Below are 27570 nucleotides of genomic sequence, written 5' to 3'. Positions count from 1 at the left end.
CCACATGAAAAAGGGCTCCGTGCGGTGGAATATTTTCTTAAGACCAGGGGGACACATTGCAATGCACATAATGGTTTTATCCTGAGGCTTCTTGAATTCATACTGACATAAACAATTTTTTCCTATTCAACAGACGTTTCTTCCACCAGCTCAGGGGGGCGGCGGTGGGGAGCCCTTGTGCCCCTACCTACGCCAACCTCTTCCTGGGCTGGTGGGAGGACACCTGTATCTTTCAAGACCAGACAATGTGGTGGACAGACAAAATTATTGTCTGGACACGTTATATCGACGTTATCTTTCTGGTCTGGAAAGGTGGGTCAGATGAATTCAATAAGTTTGTTACTGAGCTCAATGATAATCAAATCGGCCTCAGATTTACATTTGAGATTGATCCCAAGACGATCGCCTTTTTGGATGTCCATGTCACGATGGTTGGTGACAAATTGACTGCTGACATACATAGAAAGACGACCGCCACTAATTCCCTTTTACACTGGGAGAGTCATCACCCCGTCCCCCTTAAACGGGGGATACCGAGGGAGAATATCTCTGTGTACGACAGAATTATTCGGACAACCAAATCTTTTTTAATTAAGCTAAGAAGCTGCAAATGAGGTTTAGAGAGAGGGGATATCCTCAGAAACATCTCAATGAGGCCTTTAAAAATGCTGCACACCAGGATCGAACCAGCCTTTTAGTCCCAAAACGTAGAGATCAGGCTAAGACTCAACCACCCCGAATTATATCAACTTATGACTCAGCCAATCAGCAGGTCATGATGACACTCAATAGATATTGGCCCATATTGCGGATGGACCCAGATCTATGTGACATCCTGACAGAGAAACCCAGTGTCAGCCATAGACGTGGCAAGAGCCTTAAGGACCGCCTTGTCCACAGCCACTACACCCCTCCTATTAGGGAAGGTACGTGGCTGGACCGCAAACTGACAGGGATGTTTAGATGTGGATCATGCAAAGCTTGCAAATACATCTCAACCCCTAAAACAATAACATGTACGGTCACTGGACAAGTGTTTAAAATCAGGGACTTCTGTAACTGTCGCAGCAAGGGGGCAATATATATTTGCCAATGTCCTTGTCCAAAGGACTACATAGGCAAGACAATCAGAGAGGTACGGAGAAGAATATGCGAGGATGTAAATTATGTCATCAAAAAGAATATCACCCCAATAGCCTCACATGTCAATGAAATCCATGGGGGGAATCCTGGATGTTTGAAATTTTCTGTTTTGGAACTGGTCCAACCGTCACCTAGGGGCGGAAACTGGGACAGGAAAATATTAAAGAAAGAATGTACATAGATTCATCGTTTTAGATCTCAGGCCCCTTTGGACATTAATGAAAGATTGACATTCTCCTGTTTCTTATAAGTGTGGCTGTCCCTGTGCTGTTTCTGTCTGTCTGATGGCCTAGCTTTATGGGGATTTCTGTAGTGTTTATAAAAATTAGGCCTCATGCGTGAAGCATGAATATAACTGTTATATCGGAATGGACATTTTTTATTTTTATTTTTAATTAGTCTTTATTTGAATTTCACAAAAAGAACACATCCATAAAAAAACACATTACTCTAACACTAAGCAAAGATCGACCATTAACAATTAATGATTACAGTTCCTTTTTTTTCCTTCTTTCTCCCCTTCCCCCTCCCCCCCCTCCACAATACCCTCCCACCCCTAAAGGGAGGGGAGGGGGGGACGTGAGAGGGGGGAAAAAACAAAAACAAAAAAAACACACACACAATCCTCTGACACTAAAGTAACCAGTTTTTCCATACTTGGTCGAGATTTGGTGATTTTTTTAGTGTGATTCTTCATCACACGTTCTTCTTTAATTAACTGATCTATTATTTTTCTCCACTGTCCCACAGTCGGTGAATCTGCCTTTATCCATTTCCTGAGTATAAGCAGTCTGGCCTGAAATAATACTTTATTCAAAACCAGTCGTATTTTTTTATTTAGCTTCAAATGTTCAGTTGCCCCTAGAATACAGATTACTGGATCATTGGGCAACTGAATTTTCAGGAGCAAAAATACGGTTTCCATTATTTCTGTCCAATATCTATGGAGCTTGGGGCATCTTCAGAAACAATGTATTAAATCTGCTCTCTCCTCCCAGCATTTTGGACACTTATCTGTTACTCTTACTCCCATTCTTTTCAACATCCATGGAGATCAATGTAATCTGTGCACTATGAAGAATTGTGAGATCTTATGTGAGCCCCTATCCGAGATTGTCGCATGATTTCTAAGGGCATCTCTCCAATTTTCTTCTGTAAAGGAGTCTAGATCTTTCTCTCATTTTTCCACAGCAAGCATTGTAATCCTTTTTCTCTTTCCCTCCATCAAAAGCCTATATCTCCTTGCGGTTATTCCTCCTCCTTCCCCTACTGTAGTGAACTTATCCAGCCTGTCTGATTTTTCCCTTCTATACCTGTCCTCCTGTACCACTGTCCGCAGTGCATTCCTAAGTTGGAAATATTTATACATATCAGTATGGGGGATCCCAAATTCCAACACCATTATGTTAAAGTCCTTCAGCTTATCTTCCTCAAAGATCTGGTCTAGATATTTCATTCCTTTTTTTCCCAATCTATATAGTCCCTTATTGTTTCTAATTCTTTTAAATTAAGATTTTTCCATATCAGTGTGTAATCAGAATTTTTTTCCCAAAAAAACCTGACTCCAACACCTCTAAGTGATTACATCCCTCTTTCCATCCCCATCTATTTAATTCTTGCCTACCCACTTGACTATCTAAACTACCCTTTATATTCCCGTATTGAGTTATTAAATAATAAAGAAACAAATTAGGGACCGCTAATCCTCCCTCCTGCACTGGAAGCTGAAGGACTTCCTTCTTTATCCGATGGATCGCACCCTTCCAAATAAAGTCCCCCATTAGTCTATCAAATAATTTAAAAGTATTTGCGGTATTCTCACTGGAGCATTTTGCAATACATAAAGTATCTTTGGGAGAAGGAATGGACATTAGTGACTTTTTATTATGTCATTGTCTTGTGACGACCACGGACTGTGGGTCGTCTTTAGAAAATTACATATCTGTGGGATAACTGTGGCTTAACTGCAGTATAAATGTATTTACACTACTCTGTGATGCTGTATGAGCTCTTTGGATCATATGATCGCTTATACACCATGTCGATCTGCGTCTAAACAACTGGGGCTTGATCTTTGACACCATATGCCTATATTGCCTACATGTTGAATAAATTACTATAAGCAGGTGGCATTAGGTATACAGATAATAGTAGCTGTATTTATCGCTTATCATTGGGATTATATATGGGTCATGTGATCGGGACACGCCACTAGGGGTTTCTGCATACCGGATGTATGATTTTGAACGCAAAGCGTTCCACAGACCGGAAGTGGAGGTTCTTACATACCGGATGGGCGATCTGACTGGAATCTGTCCACTGGGAATAGAAATCGCCTTATGGAACGCACATGCGTTCCAAGGAGCGGAACTGGGGGTGTCTGCATATCGGCTGGGTGATGAGTAGCACGATGTGTTCCAGGAACCGGAATTGGTCCCTGGCGGACCAGAAATTGTCCCTTGGAACGCATGTGCGTTCCAAGGACCGGAACTGGGGGTGTATGCATACCGGCCGGATGATCATCAGAGCAATATGTTCCAGGAACTGGAACTGTTTTCCTGCGGATCGGAAATCGTCTGTTGGAACGCATATGCGTTCCAATACCGTGAAGAGATGCCATCCCGGAAGCCCTGCCATCTACCAATGATCTTAGTTGCGCCAATTGGTAGCGCTATAAATACACCTGCAGTATGTTAGAAGTTCGCCTACCAGGGGGAGCGTTAATCAAAGGGAGGCTTTCAAGATGTAAGTTGAATTTATCACAGCTCCTGATTGGATTGGTGTAACCTTTTTTATGCATCTACGGTGACTCTGTCTTTTAATCCTAATGTGGGTCTTATCAAGACTTTTTCACAGCGGGATGACAGGCACGCTGTCTGGTTAGTGTGTATTATACCTTCTAAACTGTGAGTGTGCATTACACTATAACTAACGCAATACATATATCACTGTTGGACACCGTACTGATGTGGGTATATGATTATTTTTGCCCAACAGGATGTGGAATACACCTTTATTTGGCCTCCAGGACTTGGACCACAGCACTGACATTATAGCCACACGTGATATCTGTGGTTGTGGCTGGTTTGTAACGGTGCCACACTCTATGTGGATTGGTCTTAGAACGGCACCCCCTGTATAGACTATATGTAGAGCGATGATCTGGCTGTGTAACCTGGCTATGACCCAGTATATATTGTGTTACATCAGCATTGTTCAGCATTGTATAGACCGTTAGTGTCTCTGTTATCATAACTCCTGATGATCCCATAGCACTGACTAGGGGGAAACGCGTTGAGGTTAATCCAAGTGATTGACTATATGGTCAACCCTGACTATCTGTGTTTGTACTTTGTCTTTAACATCCAGTAAACTGCTGTACCATTGGTATCTTATCCTTACCTCATACCTGGGGCTCTCCAGAATATTTTCTGTATTTACCCCTGTAGGGACAAATCAGGGCCAATAATAGTCTAGGAACGTGGACAGGGGGTCTCCACCATCAGGAGTCTTCCCTAGGCTGAGGCTTTAGGATAGGGGTAGAAATAGGGACAATCTATTCCCGCACCCCAGATGTATTGCTAAGTTTCTGGATGCAACTTATCAGTCACTTACCCTGTATGTAATTTTTTTTATTTGGTATAGGAGGTCCATCTGGGATCTCTTAACATATATCATTAAAATTGTGATTTTAGGGGTTTACTTCTCTGCTGGAATTTTGAATGACTGAATAACAAAAAATAAAAACGGTGCCAAAACAGCTATTTCTTGTTACCTTGCCTAATCCCGCAAAAAATGAGCCCCTACCTAAGACAATCGCCCAAAAATAAAAAATAAAAACTATGGCTCAGAATATGGAGAACCATAAACATTTTTTTGGTTTAAAAAATGCTGTTATTGTGTAAAATTTTAAGTAAATAAAAAAAGCATACATATTAGGTATCAACGCATCTGTAAGAACCTGCTCTATAAAAATATCACTTGACGTAACCCCTCAGGTAAACACCGTAAATGTTTTAAAATAAAAACTGCGTAAAAAAAGCAATCAAAAAGTCATACGCATGCCAAAATTGTGCCAATCAAACCGTCATCTCATCCCGCAAAACTCATACCCTACCTAAGATAATCGCCTAAAAACTGAAAAGACTATGGGTCTCAGACTATGGAAACACTAAAACATGATTTTTTTTGTTTCAAAAATGAAATCATTGTGCAAAACTTACATAAAAATAAAATAAAAATATAGACATATTAGGTAATGCCGCGTCCGTAATAACCTGCTCTATAAAAATATCACATGAACTAACCCCTCAGGCGAATACCGTAAAAATTTTATTGCACCCTATAATAGTACCAATCAAACCATCATCTCCTACCCAAAAAATTTGCCCCTACACAAGACAGTCGCCCAAAAAATAAATAAAAATATGTCTTTCAGAATGTGAAAAAATGCTTTGTTATGTAAAACTGAAACAAACATCATAAAAGTATAAAGTTATATTTGGTATTGGTGCATCCGTGACAACCTGCTCTATAAAAGTACCACATGATTAACCTGTCAGATGAATGTTGTAAATAAAATAAAAAATTAACGGCGCCAAAACAGCTATTTCTTGTTACCTTGCCTCACAAAAAGTGTAATATAGAGCCACCAAAAATCATATTTACCCTAAAATAGTACCAACAAACATGCCACCTTATCCCGTAGTTTCCAAAATAAGGCAACTTTTTGGGAGTTTCTACTCTAGGGGTGCATCAGCGGGGCTTCAATTGGGACATGGTGTAAAAAAAAAAAAAAAAAAAAAACAGTCCAGCAAAATCTGCCTTCTAAAAACCGTATGGCATTCCTTTACTTCTGCGCAATGCCATGTGCCCATACAGCAATTTACGACCACATATTGGGTGTTTCTGTAAACGACAGAATCAGGGCCATAAATATTGAGTTTTGTTTGGCTGTTATCGCTTGCTTTGTAACTGGAAAAAATGGATTAAAATGGAAAATCTGCCAAAAAAGTTAAATTCAGAAATGTCATCTTTATTTTCCATTAATTCTTGTGGAACACCTAAAGAGTTAACAAAGTTTGTAAAATCTGTTTTGTATAACTTGAGGGGTGTAGTGTAACCTGTTGAAGTGTGGACCCACTGTGCCACTTACCGGTTTGGCTTTGGGCCAAACTTAGAAGCAGAATCTAAGTGTTCCCCTGGTCTTCACCCTTTATCACGCTTCAAGATGCGGAAGCTGGTCTTAGCTGCAGAGGAGACACCGGGTCGCTACTGCAAAAGTGGTCCCAGTTAAGTGGCAGCTGGCCGAGCAGGCCAGAACGCCCCAGTGCAAGCACTGGGGATACAGGCAGGTGGAGCGAGCTGTCGCTGGATGGAAGAGGCGCAGCAGCAGAGTCAGATAAAGCAGACCTGAGTTAGTGATTAAAGGGATTCTGTCACCAGTTTTTGACCCCCACATTCAAAAATATGGTTATGTGCATGGAGCCCTTGTGATTCCTAATGTGGTCTTATAAGCTAAATCTGTAGGCTCATTTAGTGTAAAAAACGTTTTATCTAACCTGTCATTCATCAGATTAAGGTGCCCAGGAGGATGCTCATGTCTCCAAGATGCCGCCCGCCGCCGTTCGTGCCCAGCTCCTCCTTTGCTGTCATCAGCGATGTGCTCAGCTCCTCCTTTGCTGTCATCAGCGCCGCCTTAGAATCCTTTTCAACGCCTCCGGCTCTCCCTCACTCCCCCCTCCTTCTTCTCTAACATCCCGCGCGTGCGCACAGGCCCGTGCGGACTTCTCCGTTTAGCTTCTTTGAGCGAAGTGCGCATGCACCGGCACTTCGCTCAACCTCCCGATGACCTGAACACTGGCGCCAGCCTTCTGGTCATCGGGATGTTGAGCGAAGTGCCGGCGCATGCGCACTTCGCTCAATGAAGCTGAACGGAGAAGTCCGCACGGGCGCATCAGGCACAGGCCTGTGCGCACGCGCAGGATGTTAGAGAAGAAGGAGGGGGGAGTGAGGGAGAGCCGGAGGCGTTGAAAAGGATTCTAAGGCGGCGCTGATGACAGCAAAGGAGGAGCTGGGCACATCGCTGATGACAGCAAAGGAGGAGCTGGGCACGAACGGCGGCGGCGGCGGGAGGCATCTTGGAGACATGAGCATCCTCCTGGGCACCTTAATCTGATGAATGACAGGTTAGATAAAACGTTTTTTACACTAAATGAGCCTACAGATTTAGCTTATAAGACCACATTAGCAATCACAAGGGCTCCATGCACATAACCATATTTTTGAATGTGGGGGTCAAAAACTGGTGACAGAATCCCTTTAAGCAGAGCTGGAGCTGTTAGAACAGCAAAGCTGAATAGCTCAGGTATAACAAGCTGAACAGCAGACAGAGGTATGGTCGACAATACGAATCATACACTTTAGAGCAGCGAGGTGGGCAGTTCGACTGAGGAATATAGCAGGATGCATTGCAAGCTGGCGGCTGCCAACTGCCATTATATGTATTTTCTAAAATGGGGTCATTTTTTGGGAGTTTCTACTCTAGGGGTGCATCAGGGGGGCTTCAAATGGGACATGGTGTCAAAAAAACAGTCCAGCAAAATCTGCCTGCTAAAAACCGTATGGCATTCCTTTCCTTCTGCGCCCTGCTGTGTGCCCATACAGCAGTTTACAACCACATATGGGGTGTTTCTGTAAACTACAGAATCAGGGCCATAAATATTGAGATTTGTTTGGCTGTTAACCCTTGCTTTGTAACTGGAAACAATGGATTCAAATGGAAAATCTGCCAAAAAAGTTACATTTTGAAATGTTATCTCTATTTTCCATTAATTCTTGTGGAACACCTAAAGGGTTAACAAAGTTTGCAAAATCAGTTTTAATACCTTGAGGGTATAGTTTCTTAGATGGGGTCACTTTTATGGAGTTTCTACTCTAGGGTTGCATCAGGGGGGCTTCAAATGGGACATGGTGTAAAAAAAACAGTCCAGCAAAGTCTGCCTTCCAAAAACTGTATGGCATTCCCTTCCTTCTGCGTGTTGCTCGTACAGTAGTTTACGACCACATATGGGGTGTTTCTGTGAACTAAAGAATCAGGGCCATAAATTTTTGAGTTTTGTTTGGCTTTGTAAAAGTAAAAAAAATATTAACATGAAAAATCTGCCAAAAAAGTGAAATTTAGAAAATTTCTCTCTATTTTCCATTAATTCTTGTGGAACACCTAAAGGGTTAACAAAGTTTGTAAAATCAGTTTTAAAATACCTTGAGGGTGTAGTTTCTAGAATGGGGGGGGGGGGCATTTTTGGGTGGTTTCTATTATGTAAACCTAGCAAAGTGCCTACAAAATTGGGTTTTTGAAAATTTCTGAAAAATTTCAAGATTTGCTTTTAAATTGCCTTGTAACATCCCTAAAAAATAAAATATCATTCCCAAAATGATCCAAACATGAAGTAGACATATGGGGAATGTAAAGTAACTATTGGAGGTATTACGATGTATTATAGAAGTAGAGAAATTGAAACTTGGAAATTTGCTAATTTTTACAAATTTGTGGTAAATTTTGTATTTTTTTTATAAATAAAAATTATTATTTTTTACTTCTTTTTACCAGTGTCATGAAGTACAATATGTGATGAAAAAAAATATATCTGAGAATGGCCTGGATAAGTCAAAGCGTTTTAAAGTTATCATCACTTAAAGTGACACTGGTCAGATTTGCAAAAAATTGCCTGGTCCTTAAAAGGGAACCTGTCACCTGGATTTTAGGTATAGAGCCGAGGACATGGGCTGCTAGATGGCCACTAGCACATCTGCAATACCCAGTCCCCATAGCTCTGTGTGCTTTTATTGTGTAAAAAAACCGATTTGATACATATGCAAAATACCCTGAGATGAGTCCTGTCCCTGAATCATCTCACGTACAGGACTCATCTCAGGTTAATTTGCATATGTATCAAATCATTTTTTTTTTACACAATAAAAGCACACAGAGCTATGGGGACTGGGTATTGCAGATGTGCTAGTGGCCATCTAGCAGCTCATGTCCTCGGCTCTATACACAAAATCCCGGTGACAGGTTCCCTTTAAGGTGAAATAAGGGTGTGTCCTAAAAGGCGGAAAACTACCTCTTAGATCATGTGCATTTTTCTTTTGAGTTTTATTGTGCTGCTTCGGCATCCTAGGGACTAAAATATTCCTGATAGTAGGGGACCCTTCTATAGATTATTCTTGGCTGTATTGGTAGACAATTTTCAAGGTAGAGGTCCTGTTGCAAGATATGCCAATGTTTGGCTAGTATTGAGCGGATAATTTTATTAGATGTACTGTATTGGGTAATAAGACTAAGGTGCATTTCAGATTGGTTCATTTTTTTCTTTCCCCTCTCTAGGCAGGTTTTTTGTGAAATTGATACTTTTTTTCGTAGGCATCTTTTATTAATTTCTTGGGGTATCCCTTATCACTGAATCTTTTTTGAATGATTTTTGCTTGTTGGAAAAAATCCTCATTCTGCGTGCCGTTATGTCTGATTCGCTTGTACTGATTGTAGGGGATATTCTGGAGCCATTTTTTATGTTGAAAGCTTGAAAAATGTATGCAACTGTTCGTGTCTACCGCTTTAAAGTATGTTTTGGTTGTGAGGTGGCCATCTATATTAGTGATGGAGATGTCCAAGAAATCGGATTATCATTAAAGTTTGGGGTCAAAGATTCCCCAATCTGTGTTATTTATATGGGTGCAGAATTCTTGGGCCTGCTCCTCGTTCCCATCCCAGATGATAAAGATATCATCTATATATATCTTTTACAAAAGATCTCTAACGCCAAGTGTACTGTCTTCTATGCATAGTTGTTAATGTGAGTGCTCATGTGTGTGTCTTCAGCACCATCTAGTGACCTTTAGCTGTAAGTGCATCTTCTGCCTTTTTAAGTTATGCATATTCATTAGGTCACCTGACTTCCTGCTCACAGTGCTTTCTGGGAAAGAGACAGGCTCCTGCTTCCTTTTCTCCTCACCTCATGGAAGGAGCAGCTGCACATTGTGTGTCTCTTACTAAAGAGACACACAAGGCCATACATCACCCCCATTTACAGCGTATAGCCCATCTCTTACCAAAACTTGATCCTAACGCTCAGATAATCCTACTCCTAGAGAGAGATATCTTACAAGTTCATAAAACTAGAGAGCAGATTAATGGCCCTCATCATGCTCCTTATGCCCAAAGGCATGACCTAGGATGGGTCATAGTAGGAGATGTCTGCTTAGGAAGCATACACAAACCAACTTCCATTAATAGCATGCTTACAAGCACATTAGATAATGGACGTCCCTCTATCTTCCAACCATGTAAAAACAACTTCCTCATAAAGGAATTGCCACATAGTACTCAATTACCTTGTTCTTTCATAGACTCTGTAGACCACGACATAGCTTGTGACAGTGACAAAGACCACTTAGGTTTCTCAGTGTTCCAAAGGACCAAGGAGGACAATCAGGTAGCAATGTCCCACGAAGACAGATTGTTTTTAGAAACCATGCAAAAGGAAATCACTAAGGATGAAACAAATTGTTGGGTAGCACCCCTTCCCTTCAGGCCTCAAAGGCAACGTTTGCCTAACAACAGAGAGCAAGTCTACAGACGTTTTGTCTCTCTAAGACGTAGCTTCCACAAGAAACCAGAAATGAAAGACCACTTCTTTACGTTCATGAGGAAAATATTTGAGAATGGTCATGCTGAGGTAGCTCCTACCCTTAAAAACTCAGAAGAATGTTGGTATTTACCCATATTCGGGGTTTACCACCCAAAGAAACCGGGTCAAATTAGAGTAGTGCAAAATATGAAGGAGTCTCCTTAAACGACGTCCTGCTCTCAGGTCCTGATCTTAACAACAAGCTCCTAGGAGTACTGCTTCGTTTTCGCAAAGACTCTGTTGCCTTCATGGCAGACATTCAGCAGATGTTTCATTGCTTTCTCGTTAAAGAGGAACACAGAAACTTCTTAAGATTTCTTTGGTTTGTTGACAATGACCCCACAAAAGATATTGCGGAGTACCGCATGCGGGTACATATCTTTGGTAACAGCCCCTCCCCTGCAGTTGCAACTTATGGTCTTAGACACTCTGCTCAGGAAGGCGAACTAGAATATGGGTCAGACGTCAGACAATTCGTAGAAAGAGACTTTTATGTAGATGACTGTCTAAAATCACTACCCACTGTTGAGGGTGCAATAAGTCTCCTTAAGAGAGCTCAAGAAATGCTTGCATGCTCAAACCTGAGACTCCACAAAATAGCCTCCAATAGTAAGCAGCTGATAGAAGCATTTCCCTCTCAAGACCATTCAAATGACCTACAGAGCTTAGACTTAGGGACTGACTCCCTTCCTATACAACGTAGCCTTGGTCTCCTCTGGGATCTAAAATCTGATACGTTTACCTTCCAAGTCAGCCAGGAAGAGAAGCCCTTTACCCGTAGAGGTGTCCTGTCTTCCATAAACAGTCTTTATGATCCCTTAGGATTCACTGCCCCTGTTACAATCCAGGGCAAATCACTACTTAGAGACTTAACTCAGGAAACATTGGATTGGGATCACCCACTATCCCCTGAAAAAAGAAACCTATGGATAGAGTGGAGAAACTCCCTAAAGACTTTATCTAGCCTGCATGTTCCACGTTCTTACGCTCCTGTGCCATCCACAGAAGTAAAAACACAAAAACTCTATGTATTCTCTGATGCGTCCGTCAAAGCAATTGCCGCTGTAGCGTATTTTAAAACTATAGATAACAAAGGTCAGTGCCACACAGGGTTTGTCATGGGCAAAGCAAAACTCGCACCACTTCTCGAACATACAATACCCAGGCTAGAGCTCTGTGCCGCTGTACTAGCCGTTGAACTAGCGGAATTAATTACAACAGAGATAAACCTAGAGATTCGAGACACCGAGTTTTATACAGACAGTAAAGTGGTCCTGGGCTACATTTACAACCAAACTAGGCGTTTTTACGTTTACGTTAACAACCGAGTGTTAAGAATCAGGAGGTCCACTATCCCAAAGCAATGGCACTTTGTACCTACTGACCATAACCCAGCAGACTTAGCAACCAGGTCAGTTGCTGCCAGTCACCTTAAGGACACAGTCTGGTTCACGGGTCCTGCCTTTCTATACAATTCAGAACATTCTTCTGCCTGTGACTCATATGAGCTGTTAGATGCAGATTCTGACAAATAAATCCGCCCCCAGGTATCTGTACTACTCACTGTAAATTCGTACAATCAGCTCGGTAGTCACCGTTTCATCAGGTTTTCCACCTGGAAGTCACTTGTGCGAGCTATCACCTGCTCAGTACACATAGCCCGCAGAATCTTGAACTCTATTTTCCTACAAGTGGGTAATGCTAGACTCTCTCATGAATGCCTTACAACCTTTATGGCCGAAGTCTCAGCCATTATCAATGCCAGACCCTTGGCTCCGATATCAAATGACCCAGGAGATCCAATACTGCTTACGCCTGCCTCTCTACTTACCCGAAAGACTGGTATAGTGAGTGCTCCTTCTGGAGAGTTTGGCACCAAGGATCTCTACAAACGCCAATGGAGACAAGTGCAAGGCCTTGCCGATACCTTCTGGAATAGGTGGAAGAGGCAATATCTTCCCACCTTACAGACAAGAACCAAATGGCACACAGTTAAGCCCAACCTAAAACCTGATGACATTGTTCTTGTTAAAGACTCTCAGGCTCAAAGAAATCATTGGCCTTTGGGCCTCATTACTAAAGTGTTCCCAAGTGAAGACAGACATGTCCGTAAAGTTGAGGTCAAGATTTTCAAACAAAATGAGACCAAACTGTTTATCAGACCTACTTCCGAACTGATCCTACTGTTATCTGTTGAGGACTCTAATAGTGACATCGGCTGATATCAAGCGGGGAGTGTACTGTCTTCTATGCATAGTTGTTAATGTGAGTGCTCATGTGTGTGTCTTCAGCACCATCTAGTGACCTTTAGCTGTAAGTGCATCTTCTGCCTTTTTAAGTTATGCATATTCATTAGGTCACCTGACTTCCTGCTCACAGTGCTTTCTGGGAAAGAGACAGGCTCCTGCTTCCTTTTCTCCTCACCTCATGGAAGGAGCAGCTGCACATTGTGTGTCTCTTACTAAAGAATCGTCGGTAAGGGATTTATTTATGTTTTTGTATTGGTTTTGTGTACATTGTGCTGTATACTCAGTTCTTGTATGTTCATTTTCCTATAGTTTACCTTATCTACTGCCGGTTAATAAAAACCACAGACTACAGAAACAAGTCTCATCTTATTAACTAGTAGAATGGTGATATCTGCCTGTTGAACTGCATACAGACCCCGGGGGTACATGTTGTGAGAACAGGACACCAAGTAAATGGACTTGAAAGATTACTCCCAATAATAAGTGACAAAATATACTGATCCTCTAGGGGACAAAGGGGTAAAACTTAACATTTATTACTAAATTAAAAAAATGTGTAGCACTGATGTAAAGCACTAGCCCAGAGGGCCTAGCAGACAAACTAACATGAAGGCAGCCCAAATGGGTCTGGACACACACACATTGAATGGTAACACAGGTAACAAACAAAAGGAACGTTTTCACCCATCAAATGCTGTAGGTGTGGATGGTGTCACTTGGATGGATGCAACCTCCCATATGATAGATTAGGTTGATGTGTTACCATACAGAGATGATGCCAACGTAAAAACCTCAGCAAAGGCAGGAGATGGGAACAAGAAATCCCTAGTACACCCTGGTGAAGGGGCAGGGACTAAATTACCCTACCTGCCTACACAAGGTACTTGCCCCGCAAGGAGCATCCCCGTCCGGATACCTATCCCTAAAAGCAGGTGGAATCCCTAGTACACCCTATAAAAAAGGTAAACTCACGACGTGTCACGTTTCATTCAGGACGAACTCATCAGGGGAGATGTACATATGCAATGACAAGCTAATGATGGAGCTTGCATTGCCAAAAAGCAAAAAGAGGGGAAAGGGGAGGGTTGTAGAGACAAGCACGCAGTGGTTAAAGCTAGTATACAAATGTTCCAGCAAATATAGAAGGGGCCCGGCCAGTGGAGCCAAAACCACAAGTAGCTTGAATGCAGGCTCACCAGTGGGTGATGCCTGCGGGAGTCCAGATATGATCCAGGATAAATATTATCCAAATCGGCTGTCAGCAAAGGGCGCTTACCTGTCAGCGCTTTTAAATACATGGACCAGCACGCCAGTATCCCGGACCCGCCCCACTTCCGACCACATGACTCCAGGTAAAGGAAGTCGCGTGACCGGTGGAACGCAGGGAAGAGAGGCGGCGCATTGCGGCGATGCGCCCCAAGGTCCGCGACGCCATCTAGGGGTCACGTGACTACATTGCATGATCGGACCAGACCGACAAAGGAGCTCAGCACCGCAAACAAGCCGCATCCTCCAAACGCATGCGTGCCACAGTAGGGGCGGTTAGACGTGCAGTCAGGGGGGCGGGCTGTATGTAAAGCAACCCAGACTTCTCAGGCTAATGAGCCAGGGTGTCATGGGTGGTGATTGGACCATGTAGTGTAACAAAGCCCCTAGTAACTTTATTTAAAATATTAATAATACAGAGCTATAAATGGCTGGCTGAGGGGACACCAGCCTCAATCAGAGAACTAATTAGCTGGACTTCACTATAGGGACCAGAGCAACAAAAGAAACCAGAGCAATGCATAATATGGAACAAAGACAATTTTCAAATGTAACAACTGAAATTCTGTTGTTCATTCAAGCCTAATGGGGCCATAGTTTTTAAATAATAAATCCAACGAATCTCTCGTTGGAGAATGGCGCGGTCCCAATCCCCCCCACGCCGTGGAGGAAAAACACGATCAATACCCATTACTGATATACAGGCTTCCCCATTATGGTGGCTATGAATGTGATTGGCCACAGGTGTATCTTTGGCCTTAGAAATATTGTTTAAATGTTCGCCAACTCTTCTACGGAGCTCACGAATGGTCTTGCCCACATATGCCCTACCGCATTCGCATGTCAGGAAATATATCACCCCACGGGTGCGGCAGTTAATGAAATGATGGATAGAATATTCCTTGCCCGTAACAGTGCTACGGAACGTCTTCCCGGTGCGCAAATGAGTTCAGGCAATGCAGCCACTGCACCTAAAAGTATCTTCTTGGACCATTGTTAGTAATATTAAAACTCTCTGTTGTTTTCCCTCTATGTTAGTACATCACTGTGATACTATGTTGCTACTGATATACATTGGAAGGCTAGTAGCTGCACTAGCTCTAGACTCTTCCCTCTGAACTTATGCATCATGTACTTATGTATCATTCCATATTTAATGGTAACATAGAGCTCACTCCTGAATCTAAAACCACCTCAAACACTGCCCCCCAACATGTTTCGCAAGCTAACCTAGCGTCTTCAGGGGATCGGGCAGTATCGTGTTTGGGGGCGTGGTACAGATCTTTTATAACCTTCTCTCCTCCTTCTTTTTCATTTATCCTATCGCTCTAAGCGTTATATTTTTAGGGGAGTGGTTACAACGTAGCTTAGTCAGTATTGGTGTAGGTAGTACTCTACCTCTCCTCCCATCCTCTGTGTCTCTCCTCGTCCTGACCCCGCCCTCGCGTTAGTTAGTTGAGTCTCGCACACGTCTGCGATTTTCTTTTTCTTCGTGAAGTTGTTGTACGATGCATTGGAACGTTTGACATACAACATCTGAAAGTGAAACAAATTCTGCAATGCCACTGGCATATCTTGAGAGCAGATGATGATCTGAAAGATATAATTTCTAAATATCCAACGGTGACTTATAGGAGAGGCACTACTTTAAAAGAAAATCTAGTGCATAGTCACTTTCAGTGGACTCATAAGAAAAATAATAAAATCACATGGCTAACCACTACTGGATCATATCCATGCGGAGACTGCAACTTTTGCAGCAAAATTATATTGCAAAGAGAATTCGGGAACCCAACTGATAATAAATAAAAAAAATATCAGATTTAACAGTCCATCAACTGTAAGACAACTGGTGTAATATATGCCATCAGGTGTGGATGTCCGAAATTATACATTGGAAAAACGGTACAAGAATTGAGAAGGCGTATATCTAAACACCTAAGTGACATCAACACCGAAGCTGATACGCCGGTGTCGAGACATGTACGAAATGTACATAAGGGTAATGTGACCAGCATCAGATTCTGGGGCATAACCAAGATATCACTAGGCCTAAGAAAAGGCAATATCGACAATAAGCTCCAGCAAGAAGAGGCGAGATGGATTTATCGAATCAAAAGTCTTGCCCCTCAGGGCCTGAATCAGGAATTCACTTTTGCTCCATTCCTCTAAAAAGCGGCAACAACTATTATCATAATAAACACTGAGTAATGCTTAAGAGGACCATTTCACTATATATAATATCTAGTCGTGGTGTAGGAAAATAATACTAGAATATATGTCTCCTTCTAATTCCCTAAGACCTCCCTTCTCTCTCAGGCTCCCTCTCTGTGATCCCCCCCTCCTTCTTTCCCCTAACTCATAAATATCAATTATGATTATAAATACTACTAATCAAGTATTGAATATTGCAGATCACTGTAAATAACATAATAAATACAACTCATGAATGATAAATTCATCAGTCCTCATTAATAACTGATGAAGGCTAAATAATATATTTAGAGTCCATAATTATGATTATTAACATGATTATGATTCCTAATCACTTTAGCTAAATCATAGTTCATATCAACAATGCATATGAGATTCATCTCATAGATCATGATTTCAAATTCATTAATAGTAAATCACAGTTATATAAACTACATATATAAGGGAACCAATCATGTATTTAGTGAATCTTTATTGACAGATAAACATTGAGGATATGATTAAGGGTATTTTTACACTTGGGTTGTTTGATTCCGGCAGGCAGTTCCGTTGCCTGAACTGCCGGTCTGATCAGGCAAACTGTATGCAAACGCATGTAATTTTTTCTGACTGATCAGGCATTTTTCAGACTGATCAGGATCCTGATCAGTCTGAAAAATTGCAGTGCCGGATCAGTTTTTTCTGGTGTCATCAGGCAAAACGGATCAGGTATTTCTTTTTTTCTCATTTTTAGAGATCTAAAACGCGCAGACCGGAAGGACGGATCCGGCATTCCGGTATTTCGAATGCCGGATCCGGCACTAATACATTCCTATGAAAAAAAATGCCGGATCCGGCATTCAGGCAAGTCTTCAGTTTTTGTCGCCAGAGATAAAACCGTAGCACGCTACGGTTTTCTCTTTTGCCTGATCAGTCAAAATGACTGAACTGAAGACATCCTGATGCATCCAGAACGGATTACTCTCCATTCAGAATGCATGGGGATATACCTGATCAGTTATTTTCCGGTATAGAGCCCCTGTGACGGAACTCTATGCCGGAAAAGAAAAACGCTAATGTGAAGTTAGCCTTACCTCTTTCACACTTGCGTTGTCCGGATCAGGCGTGTACTCCACTTGCCGGAGGTACACGCCGGATCCGGAAAAACGCAAGTGTACTGAAAGCATGTCTTCAAAATGCTTTCAGTGTTACTATGGCAGCCAGGACGCTATTAAAGTCCTGGTTGCCATAGTGGGAGCGGGGGAGCGGCATACTTGCCGTCCGTGCGGCTCCTGGGGCGCTCCAGAATGATGTCAGAGCGCCCCATGCGCATGGATGACGTGCCATGTTTGGGGCGCCCTGACGTCACTCTGGAGCGCCCCGGGAGCCGCACGGACGGTAAGTATGCTGCTCGCCCGCTCCCCACTACACTTTACCATGGCTGCCAGGACTTTAGCGTCCCGGCAGCCATGGTAACCATTGAGAAAAAGCTAAACGTCGTATCCGGCAATGCGCCGAAACGACGTTTAGCTTAAGGCCGGATCCATGCCTTTCAATGGGCATTAATTCCGGATCCGGCCTTGCGGCAAGTCTTCAGGATTTTTGGCCGGAGCAAAAAGCGCAGCATGCTGCAGTATTTTCTCCGGCCAAAAAACGTTCCGTTCCGGAACTGCAGACATCCTGATGCATCCTGAACGGATTTCACTCCATTCAGAATGCATTAGGATAATCCTGATCAGGATTCTTCCGGCATAGAGCCCCGACGACGGAACTCTATGCCGGAAGACAAGACTGCAAGTGTGAAAGAGCACTTAGTTGCTAACATATAGACAAATACAGTGAATCTACAAAGGGGTGAATGAGATAACTTCTAAGTCTGTGCGCCTGTGCAGTGAAGTAGGTCAGAAGTGCTGAGACCAAGTCAGTGAGTCTACGCAATAAAGGAAAAAGATTGGTAAGAAACCAAGTTCAATGACATGCGCAGTTGAGTAACAAGCTGGACGACGGAATAGAAGATCGCGGACATGCGCGAAACTCAACTAACTAACGCGAGAGCAAGGATGAGGAGAGACACGGACGATGGGAGGACACTAGCCACACCAATAGTGGCTAAACTATGTTGTAACCACTCCCCTAAAAATATAACGCTTAATGCGATAGGATAAATGAAAAAACAGGAGGAGAGAAGGTTATAAAAGATCTGCACCACGCCCCCAAACACGATACTGCCCGATCCCCTGAAGACGCCAGGTTAGCTGGCGAAACATGTTGGGGGGGAATGTTTGAGGTGGTTTTAGATTCAGGAGTGAGCTCTATGTTACCATTAAATATGGAATGAGTACTGCTGATAAATAAGTTCAGAGGGAAGAGTCTAGAGCTAGTGCGGAGATACTAGCCTCCCAATGTATATCAGTAGCAACATAGTACATCCCTGTGATGTACTAACTAACAGAGGGAACACAACTGAGAGTTTTACTATTACCAACAATGGTCCAAGATACTTTTAGTGACCAATAATAAAAGTTATGTTTTATACATTATTTGAAGATATGTTAAAAGAAGGCAACTAGTAGTCGCTGACTAATTGTAAAAAGTTAAATCCACATGTGTTAGGGTCAATTATGTTAAAGGAAGGAGAGGAGCGTGCGCTGGTCTCGGCACCATCTTTGATATGCTCCTGCTGGAAGAAGAAGTCAAGCTTTCCTTGTGCTATGTGGTTTATTTTCCCTCTCGGCATCATGGGCGTAGGTTTATGAGGTACAGGAATGAGATTAGGGTGAGAGGGGTCACTTTAGCAAGCTTTACTGGTTATTGTCGCTGCAGTAGAGACGGAGGTCAAGAGTTATTCTGCCATCTTCCTCGGCTGCCTAGCCACTCTTTAACCCCCAGTCTAATATTTTTTTTAAAGCAGAGCTGGATATAAAATCTGTGATAAGGTATTTTAACCTTAATAACATTACTTCATAAGCACAACAGCGAGGAATAGTTGCAGGGTAGCACATTACTATTTCAAATAATTCAGAGGTTTCAATGGAGTCATTTGATATTAGCATGATGGCTGACAGCACAGGATTAAGGTTAAAGGGGTTATCCACCTTTTAGCAAAAGGGAGCAGCACTGCAGTAATAAGCTCAGTACCAGTAGTACTCAGCACTAAGCACCAGCCTATGTGGCTTGTATTAACTTTCTCTGCATAAAAATTGCTATTTGCTTACAGTGAGGAACAGAAGTATTTGAACACCCTGCGATTTTGCAAGTTTTTCCACTTAGAAATCATGGAGGGGTCTGAGATTCACATTGTAAGTGCATTCCCACTCGGAGAGAATAAATAAAATATAAATTCAGGAAATCACATTGTATGATTTTTGAAAGAATGTATTTGTCTTGCACTGCTGAACATAAGTATTTGAACACCTGAGAAAATCAGTGTTAATATTTGGTACAGAAGTCTTTTGCAATTTCAGAGGTCAAATGTTTCCTATAGTTCTTGACCAGGTTTACACACACTGCAACAGGGATTTTGGCCCACTCCTCCACACAGATCTCATCTAGATCTGTTAGGTTTCGGGGCAGTCGCTGAGCAACACCGAGTTTCAGCTCCTTCCAAAGATGTTCTATTGGATTTAGGTCTGGAGACTGGCTAGGCCACTCCAGAACCTTGATAGGCTTCTTACGGAGCCACTCCTTGGTTATCCTGGCTCTGTGCTTCGGATCGTTGTTTGTCATGTTGGAAGACCCAGCCATGACCCATCTTCAATGCTCTGACTGAGGGAAGGAGGCTGTTGCTCAAAATCTCACAATAAATGGCCCCATTCATCCTCTCCTTAATACAGTGCAGTCGTCCTGTCCCCTTCGCAGAAAAGCACCCCCAAAGCATGATGTTACCACACCCATGCTTCACAGTAGGGATGGTGTTCTTGGGATGCAACTGATCCTTCTTTTTCCTCCAAATAAGACGAGTGAAGTTTAGACCAAAAAGTTCTACTATGGTCTCATGACTTTGTCTCATGCCTCCTCTGGATCATCCGAATGGTCATTGGCAAACTTCAGATGGGCCTGTCACGTGTGATTACTTGAGCAGGGGAACCTTCCGTGCAATGCATGATTTAAAACCATGATGGCGTAGTGTTCTACCGACAGTGATCTTTGAAACTGTGGTCCCAGCTCTCTTCGTGTCATTGACCAGCTCCTCCCTTGTAGTTCTGGGCTGATTCCTCACCTTTCTTATCATCAGTGATATCCCACGAGGTTAGATCATGCATGGAGCCCCAGTCCGAGGGAGTCGTCTTTAGCCTCTTCCATTTTCTAACAATTGCTCCAACAGTTGACCAATTTTCACCAAGCTGCTTGGCAATTGCCCCATAGCCCTTTCCAGCCTTGTCGAGGTTCACAATTTTGTCTCTGGTGTCTTTTGACAGCTCTTTGGTCTTGCCCATGTTAGTAGTAGGCGTCTGACTGACTGTGGGGTGAACAGGGGTTTTTAAAGAGCTCAGACAGGTGCTACTAAGTTACATTAATGAGTGGAGTAGAGGTGGACTTTCTAGGCACAGTAACAGGTCTTTGAGAGCCAGAATTCTTTTTGTTTCTCAGGTGTTCAAATACTGTTCAGCAGTGCAAGACAAATAAATTCTTTAAAAAGATCATACAATGTGATTTTCAGATTTTTATTTTATTTTATTCTGTCTCTCAGAGTGGGAATGCACCTACAATGTGAATTTTAGACCCCTCCATGATTTCTAAGTGGGAGAACTTGCATAATCGCAGGGTGTTCAAATACTTCTGTTCCTCACTGTAAGTGACAAAACCCCTTTCAGGGTCTGTCTGTGCAAATAGCTCTGTGGAAATATATTTTACCTTATTGTAGTGAAATCCAACATATTAGATTAACATGTTTAGATTTTCTTACCATGCTTGCCTGGCTTAGTCTATATTCCATAGTTAGAACTTCTTGCAGAGTTAAGGAAGATCCATATTTCAATTGTCTAAATGTTAGTTTCAAAGAAGTTGGAGACATTTTCGAAAGAGTCTATAAAAAGAAAAATAGCATGAAAGCTGCAATGCAATAAACGGAAAAATTAAAAAGCTTCTAATTTCATGGCTACAGAAAAAATTGGTATAAACATGAAAAAACAAAGTAGTGAAAAACTTCCAAGGCACTGATATTGCCCCCTAATAAGCACATAAGGCTTCATGCATACGGAGTATTTTTCATCCGTGCGCTATATGCATTTTTTTGAGGATAGCACACTGACCTATTTAATTCTACGGGGTCATGCACAAATCCATATTTTTTGTGGTCTCGAAAATATTAGAACATGCCCTAATATAGTAACAAAGGGGTTATTTAAGACCGGTGATTTATATTCCGGTCTAAATACCCCTGTGCTGGTGTCACTTGTGCCCAAGCATGTCATGGAGGAGTGGAAAAGGATTCCAGTGGCAACCTGTGAAGCTCTAGTGAATTCCATGCCCAAAAGAGTTAAGGCAGTGCTGAAAAATAATGGTGGCCACACAAAATATTGACACTTTGGGCACAATTTGGCCATTTTTACTTAGGGATGTTCTCCCTTTTGTTGCCAGAGGTTTAGACATTAATGGTTGTGTGTTGAGTTATTTTGACAGCACACCAGATTTACACTGTTATACAAGCTGTACACTGTCTACTTTACATTGTATCAAAGTGTCATATCTTCAATGTTGTCCCATTAAAAGATATAATAAAATACTTAAAAAGATGTGAGGGGTGTACTGTTAAGAGCAGTACAACCAGACACCTCTTGAACTCTTTTAGTAAGTTCACCATCGCCACTTGCTCTGGCAGAGAGTTTAATAGTTTCACTGCTCTTACAGTAAAGAATCCTCTCCTATGTTTGTGTAGAAACCTTCTTTCCTCTAGAAGCAGAGAATGCCCCCTTGTCACAGTCACAGTGCTGGGAATAAATCGACGATGGGAGAGATCTCTGTACTGACCCCTGATATATTTATACATAGTTATTAGATCTCAGTCATCTTACAAAAAGTTAGGGATATGTGGTTTGTGGGTGAAATTTCAGGACGAACCTAAAATGCACATGTCCAACTGTTCAGTATTTCAGTACTTTTTGCACAACTTGCTGTTCTCTTACAAGAAGCTTAACGGCACAATTCACAACAGGTGTTTGATCCATGAATCGCCCAATAAATGTCCTGGTTCAATTAGAATTGGTATTTAAACAGTCATCCTCATCATGTGTTCACATTTTGACACCCAACAATTAATCAACAGTAACTCGCCATTGCGAGGCTTCAAGCAGGATGTTCTCAGATGGAAGTGGCCAGTGAGCTTAGAGTGTTACGGAGTGTCATCAGTAGGTTGCAACAGAAAGACTAGAAGAGTCACAGAAAGGTATAGAAGTGGACGTCCTTTGGCCACATCCCACACTGATGACCGCCTAATTGTGAACAATGCCCTGCGGAACTGAATGATGAATGCCACACAACTCCAGGCACATTAAATCCATCATTCCATCATTAGGTAACGGCTGCAGGCGATTGGGGTACCTTAAATGCACTTTCGCCAGACCTGAATCCTATTGAAAACCTATGGGATCAGCTCAGTTGTGGTGTAGAGGCTCATATTTCTGTACCCCAAAACCGCCCTTCAAGAAGAGTGGGATGCCATGCCTCAGCAGACTATAAGTTGACTTGTGAAAAGCATGAGACGTTGTTGTCAAGCTGGAATTGATTCTCAAGGCTACATGTCAAGTTTTTGAGACATTGTAATTTTTTTGCAGGGGTATACCCACCACGGTTGTTGGCTTTTGTTTCAATAAATTGTTTGAGATGAGAAAATAATCATTGCATGCTTCTACTTAAATGCTCTACTTTTATGATATAATATCATTGTAGTGTGAACTTTTGAAGTTTTCCATAAATTTCAACCAAAAGCCAAAATTTTCCTAACTTTGTAGTGTATTGTATATTGAAGAAAATATAGCCCAATACTGATCCCTGTGGTACCCCACTAGTGACGGTAACCCACCCTTTGTTTTCTGTCACTGAGCCAGTTAGGCTACTTTCACACATGTGGCAGAGTGATCCAGCGATGGAACTGCTTGCCGGAACTGGCTGCCGGATCAGGCAATCTGCATGCAAACGGACAGCATTTGTAGACAGATCCGGATGCGGATCAGTCTCACAAATGCATTGCAAGAACGGATCCGTCTCTCCGTTTGTCATACGGACAAACGGATCAATTTCTATTTTGTTTTTACATATGTACCGCTCTGCGCATGTGCAGACTGGAAGGACTGATCCGGCATTGCAGTATTTTTATTGCCGGATCCAGCACTAATACATTTCTATGTCAATTAATGCCTGATCTGGCATTCCGGCAACTGATCCGGAATTTTGGACGGAGATAGTACCGCAGCATGGCTGTATTTCCTCCATCCAAAACGCCGTTCAGTGATTGAACTGATGCATCCTGAACGGATTTCTCACCATTCAGAATGCATAGGGATAAAACTGATAAGTTATTTTCTGGTATTGAGCTCCTGTGACGGAACAACACCAGAAAAGAAAAACACTAGTGGGGCAGTACCCTTACTTGATTTGATTCAACTTTATTGTCATTACAGATGTATAATACAGGGTAACGAAGTACAGTTTGCATCCAATCAGAAGTGCAAAGAGCAGCAATACAAAACAAGTTATATACAGATAAGGATAGTGTAGAAAGTAGGTATAGTTATGTACATATAAATTAAGTATACAGGTGTTTATATTGCTATATAGAGAGCAAATATACAGATGTACTATGGACAAATATACAGATTTACTGATGTATACATATAAACAGATGAACTGTTTCTATATTGCTATACAGATGGCAAATATACAGATGTACTATGAACAGTTATACAGATGTGCTACGTATATACAAATTTACAGATGTATAGTAAATAGATCTGCAGAAAGCTATGAATATAGCTCCAGAAGAGGAAGAGTAGCGCTATGAACAGACTATAATGGTGAACAGTGTAAGTGTACGTACGTACTATAACAGAGACTTATGCTATGACAGTGTCCCAACTATAGCAGTAACCAATGTGAACATACTTTGAATATTGAGAATGAATGACATTCATGTTCATTGGGAAGAATGGAGGGCAGGAGTGTAGAGGGTTAAGCGAGTGTGGATGAAAAGGTTCAGCGGGGGACTGAGTTCAGTAGGGTAACAGCTGTGGGGAAGAAACTGTTCCTAAACCTGCTGGTTTAGGTCTGAAGGGTCCTGTAGCGCCTTCTGGAAGGAAGGAGTTGGAAGAGTTTATTGGCAGGTTGAGAGGAGTTCCTAAGAATGATGCGTGCCCGACATAGACATCTCTTCTTGTGAAAATCCTGAATAGCAGGAAGTGGAGTCCCTATGATGTGTTGTGCAGTTTTCACCACCCGCTGCAGTGACTTTTCGGTCAGCAACAGAGCAATTCCCATACCAGACTGTAACACAGTTGGTCAGGATGCTCTCTATCGCACAGTGATAGAAGTTACCCAGTATGTCAGCAGACAGGTGGTTTTTCTTCAGTGTCCTCAAAAAAAAAATTGCCGCTGACGTGCCTTCTTCACCAGGCTGGAGATGTTGGTTGACCAGGACAGATTCTCAAAGATATAGGTCCCCAGAAACTTAAAGCTGGAAACCCGTTCAACAGCTGTGCCATTTATGTGTATGGGGTCATGGGTGTCTCTCTTCTCCTTCCTGAAGTCCACAATGAGCTCTTTTGTTTTGCTTGTATTCAGGAGCAGGTTGTTGTCAGCGCACCACACAGCTAGGTGCTTTACCTCTTCCCTATAGTCAGACTCCTCATTGTCAGTGATGAGACCAATCACCATGGTGTCATCTGCAAACTTAATGATGGAATTGGATCCATACCTAGGCCTGCAGTCATAGGTGAAAAGGGAGTAGAGGAACGGGCTCAGCACACAGCCCTGTGGAGTGCCTGTTTTGAGTGTGATAGTGGTGGAAAAGTCATTTCCTGACCTAACATGCTGGGGTCTGTTGGTCAAAAAGTCCATGATCCAGTTACAGGGTTGCTGATTCCAAGATCCACAAGCTTAGTGATCAACTAGGAGGGAATACTGTATTGAATGCTGAGCTGAAATCAACAAACAGCATTTTTGCATAAGTATTTTGTTATCCAGGTGTGAGAGCACACAGTGAAGCGCTGTAGATACAGCATCCTCTGTACTCCTATTAGTTCAATAGGCAAATTGGTGAGGATCCAGTGTGAGGGGCAAGCATAACTTTAGGTGTGCCAGGACCAGTCACAAGCACTTCATACCTATAGGGGTAAGTGCTACGGGACGATCGTTCAGGCACATTGGTGATGAGTGTTTCGGCACTGGCACAATAGAGGTGGTCTGGAAGCACGCTGGTAATACTGCCTGGGCAAGCGACTCGTTGAAGATGTCAGTAAAGACCCCTGCAAGCTGCTTAGCACATGTTCGAAGCACACATCCAGGAATGCAGTCAGGGCCAGCAGCCTTGTGAGCGTTGATACTGCTCAGTACATTATGAACATCTGTAATGGTGAGAGTAAAGGTATGGAAGTCATCAGAGGGTAGGGTTTTGTCAAACTTTTCATTATTGTCCTTGTTGAAACGAGCGCAAGAATCATTTAGCTCATACTTACCCACCTACACATACTTTCCCCCAGTGCAAGCATTCTCGTTTTATGTACTAACCTTTTATGTGGCACAGTATTAAATGCTTTGGAGAAGTCAAGATATATGACATTCACTGACTCACCCAGGTCAAGTCTACAACTTGATTAAATTAGAAATTGATTAAATTAGCTTGACAGGACCGATCCCTCATGAAGCTGTACTGCTACGGTCTTATACACTTATTTTCATTAAGATACTCCAGGATAGAATCTCTTCAAAAAAAATCTTCAGTTTACCCATGACAGATGTTAGACTTACTGGCCTATAGTTTTCAAGTCCTTAAATATCATGTAATGTAATAGAAAGGGTCTGTCTATTGCATTAGTTAATTTTCTTCTGATACGGGGGTGTATGCCATCTGGACTGGGTGATTTTTCTACAGTGTTTTGAAAAAGTAGTCACACCCCTTTTCCACATTTTTTCATGTTACACCCACAAACAGATGTTTTTTATTGGGATTTTATGTGATAGACCTACAAAAAGTAGCAAGTATATGTCAAGTGAAAAGAGAATGATACTTTTTTTTTTAATTGCACTTGTATTTAGCCACCTTGAGTTAATACTTTGTAGAACCATCTTTCGCTGTAATTACAGCTGAAAGTCTTTTGGGTTATGTCTCTGCCAGCTTTGCACATTTGTAGGCTGACATTTTTACCCATTCTTCTTTGCAAAATAGCTCAAGCTCAGTTAGAATGGATATATAGAGTTTGTGTACAAGCAATTTTCAAGTCTTGCCACAGATTCTCAATGGAATTTAGGTTTGGACTGAAATATGCTTTGATCTAAATCATTCCACAGTAGCTCTGGCTGTATGCTTAGGGTTTGTCAGTTTAGGTAGGTTTGCAGTTGTGCAATACCCCTTCCATTTTCATATGATGGATTGAATAGTGCTGGGATTTTTATTTTATTTTTATACCATAACCCAGCTTTACATTTCTCCACAACTTTATCCCTGACCTGCCTGGTGTGTTTCTTGGTTTTTATGATGTTGTTTGATCATTAATCCTCACTAACAAACCTCTGAGGCCTTAACAGAGCAGCTATAGGTATAGTGATAATAAATAACACACAGGTGGACTCTATTTACTAATTAGGTGATTTCAGAAGGCAATTGGCCACACTGGATTTTCTTTAGGGGTATCAGAGTACAGGGGGCTGAATACAAATGCACACCACACTTAAGATTTTTATTTATTAAACATTTTGAAAACCATGTAATTTTCTTTTCACTTCCTTGCTACTTTGTGTTGGTCTATCACATAAAATCCTTATAAAATGCATTTATGTTTGTAGGTGTAACATAAAATGTGGAAAAGTTCAAGGGGTAT

At 42.0% G+C, this 27570-nt stretch overlaps 1 protein-coding gene across 2 annotated transcripts in view; it reads right to left on the bottom strand.

Annotated features, from left to right (window-relative positions):
- Positions 1-27570, bottom strand: part of HIBCH (3-hydroxyisobutyryl-CoA hydrolase) — a 340021-nt gene that overhangs the window by 40346 nt on the left and 272105 nt on the right. Inside the window, exon 12 of one of the 2 annotated variants that reach the window (XM_044305062.1) lies at positions 21447-21566. The exons of the other annotated variant lie outside the window; for it this stretch is intronic. Coding sequence (XP_044160997.1) covers positions 21447-21566 — 120 coding nt within the window. The remainder of the gene's footprint in view (positions 1-21446; positions 21567-27570) is intronic. 2 annotated transcript variants of the gene reach the window in all.

The sequence above is a fragment of the Bufo gargarizans genome, chromosome 8 (assembly GCF_014858855.1).
Source record: "Bufo gargarizans isolate SCDJY-AF-19 chromosome 8, ASM1485885v1, whole genome shotgun sequence".
In the NCBI taxonomy this organism is placed as follows: Eukaryota; Metazoa; Chordata; class Amphibia; order Anura; family Bufonidae; genus Bufo; species Bufo gargarizans.
The sequence above is the reverse complement of the archived record's forward strand: the minus strand, read 5'-3'. Positions and strand labels throughout refer to the sequence as shown.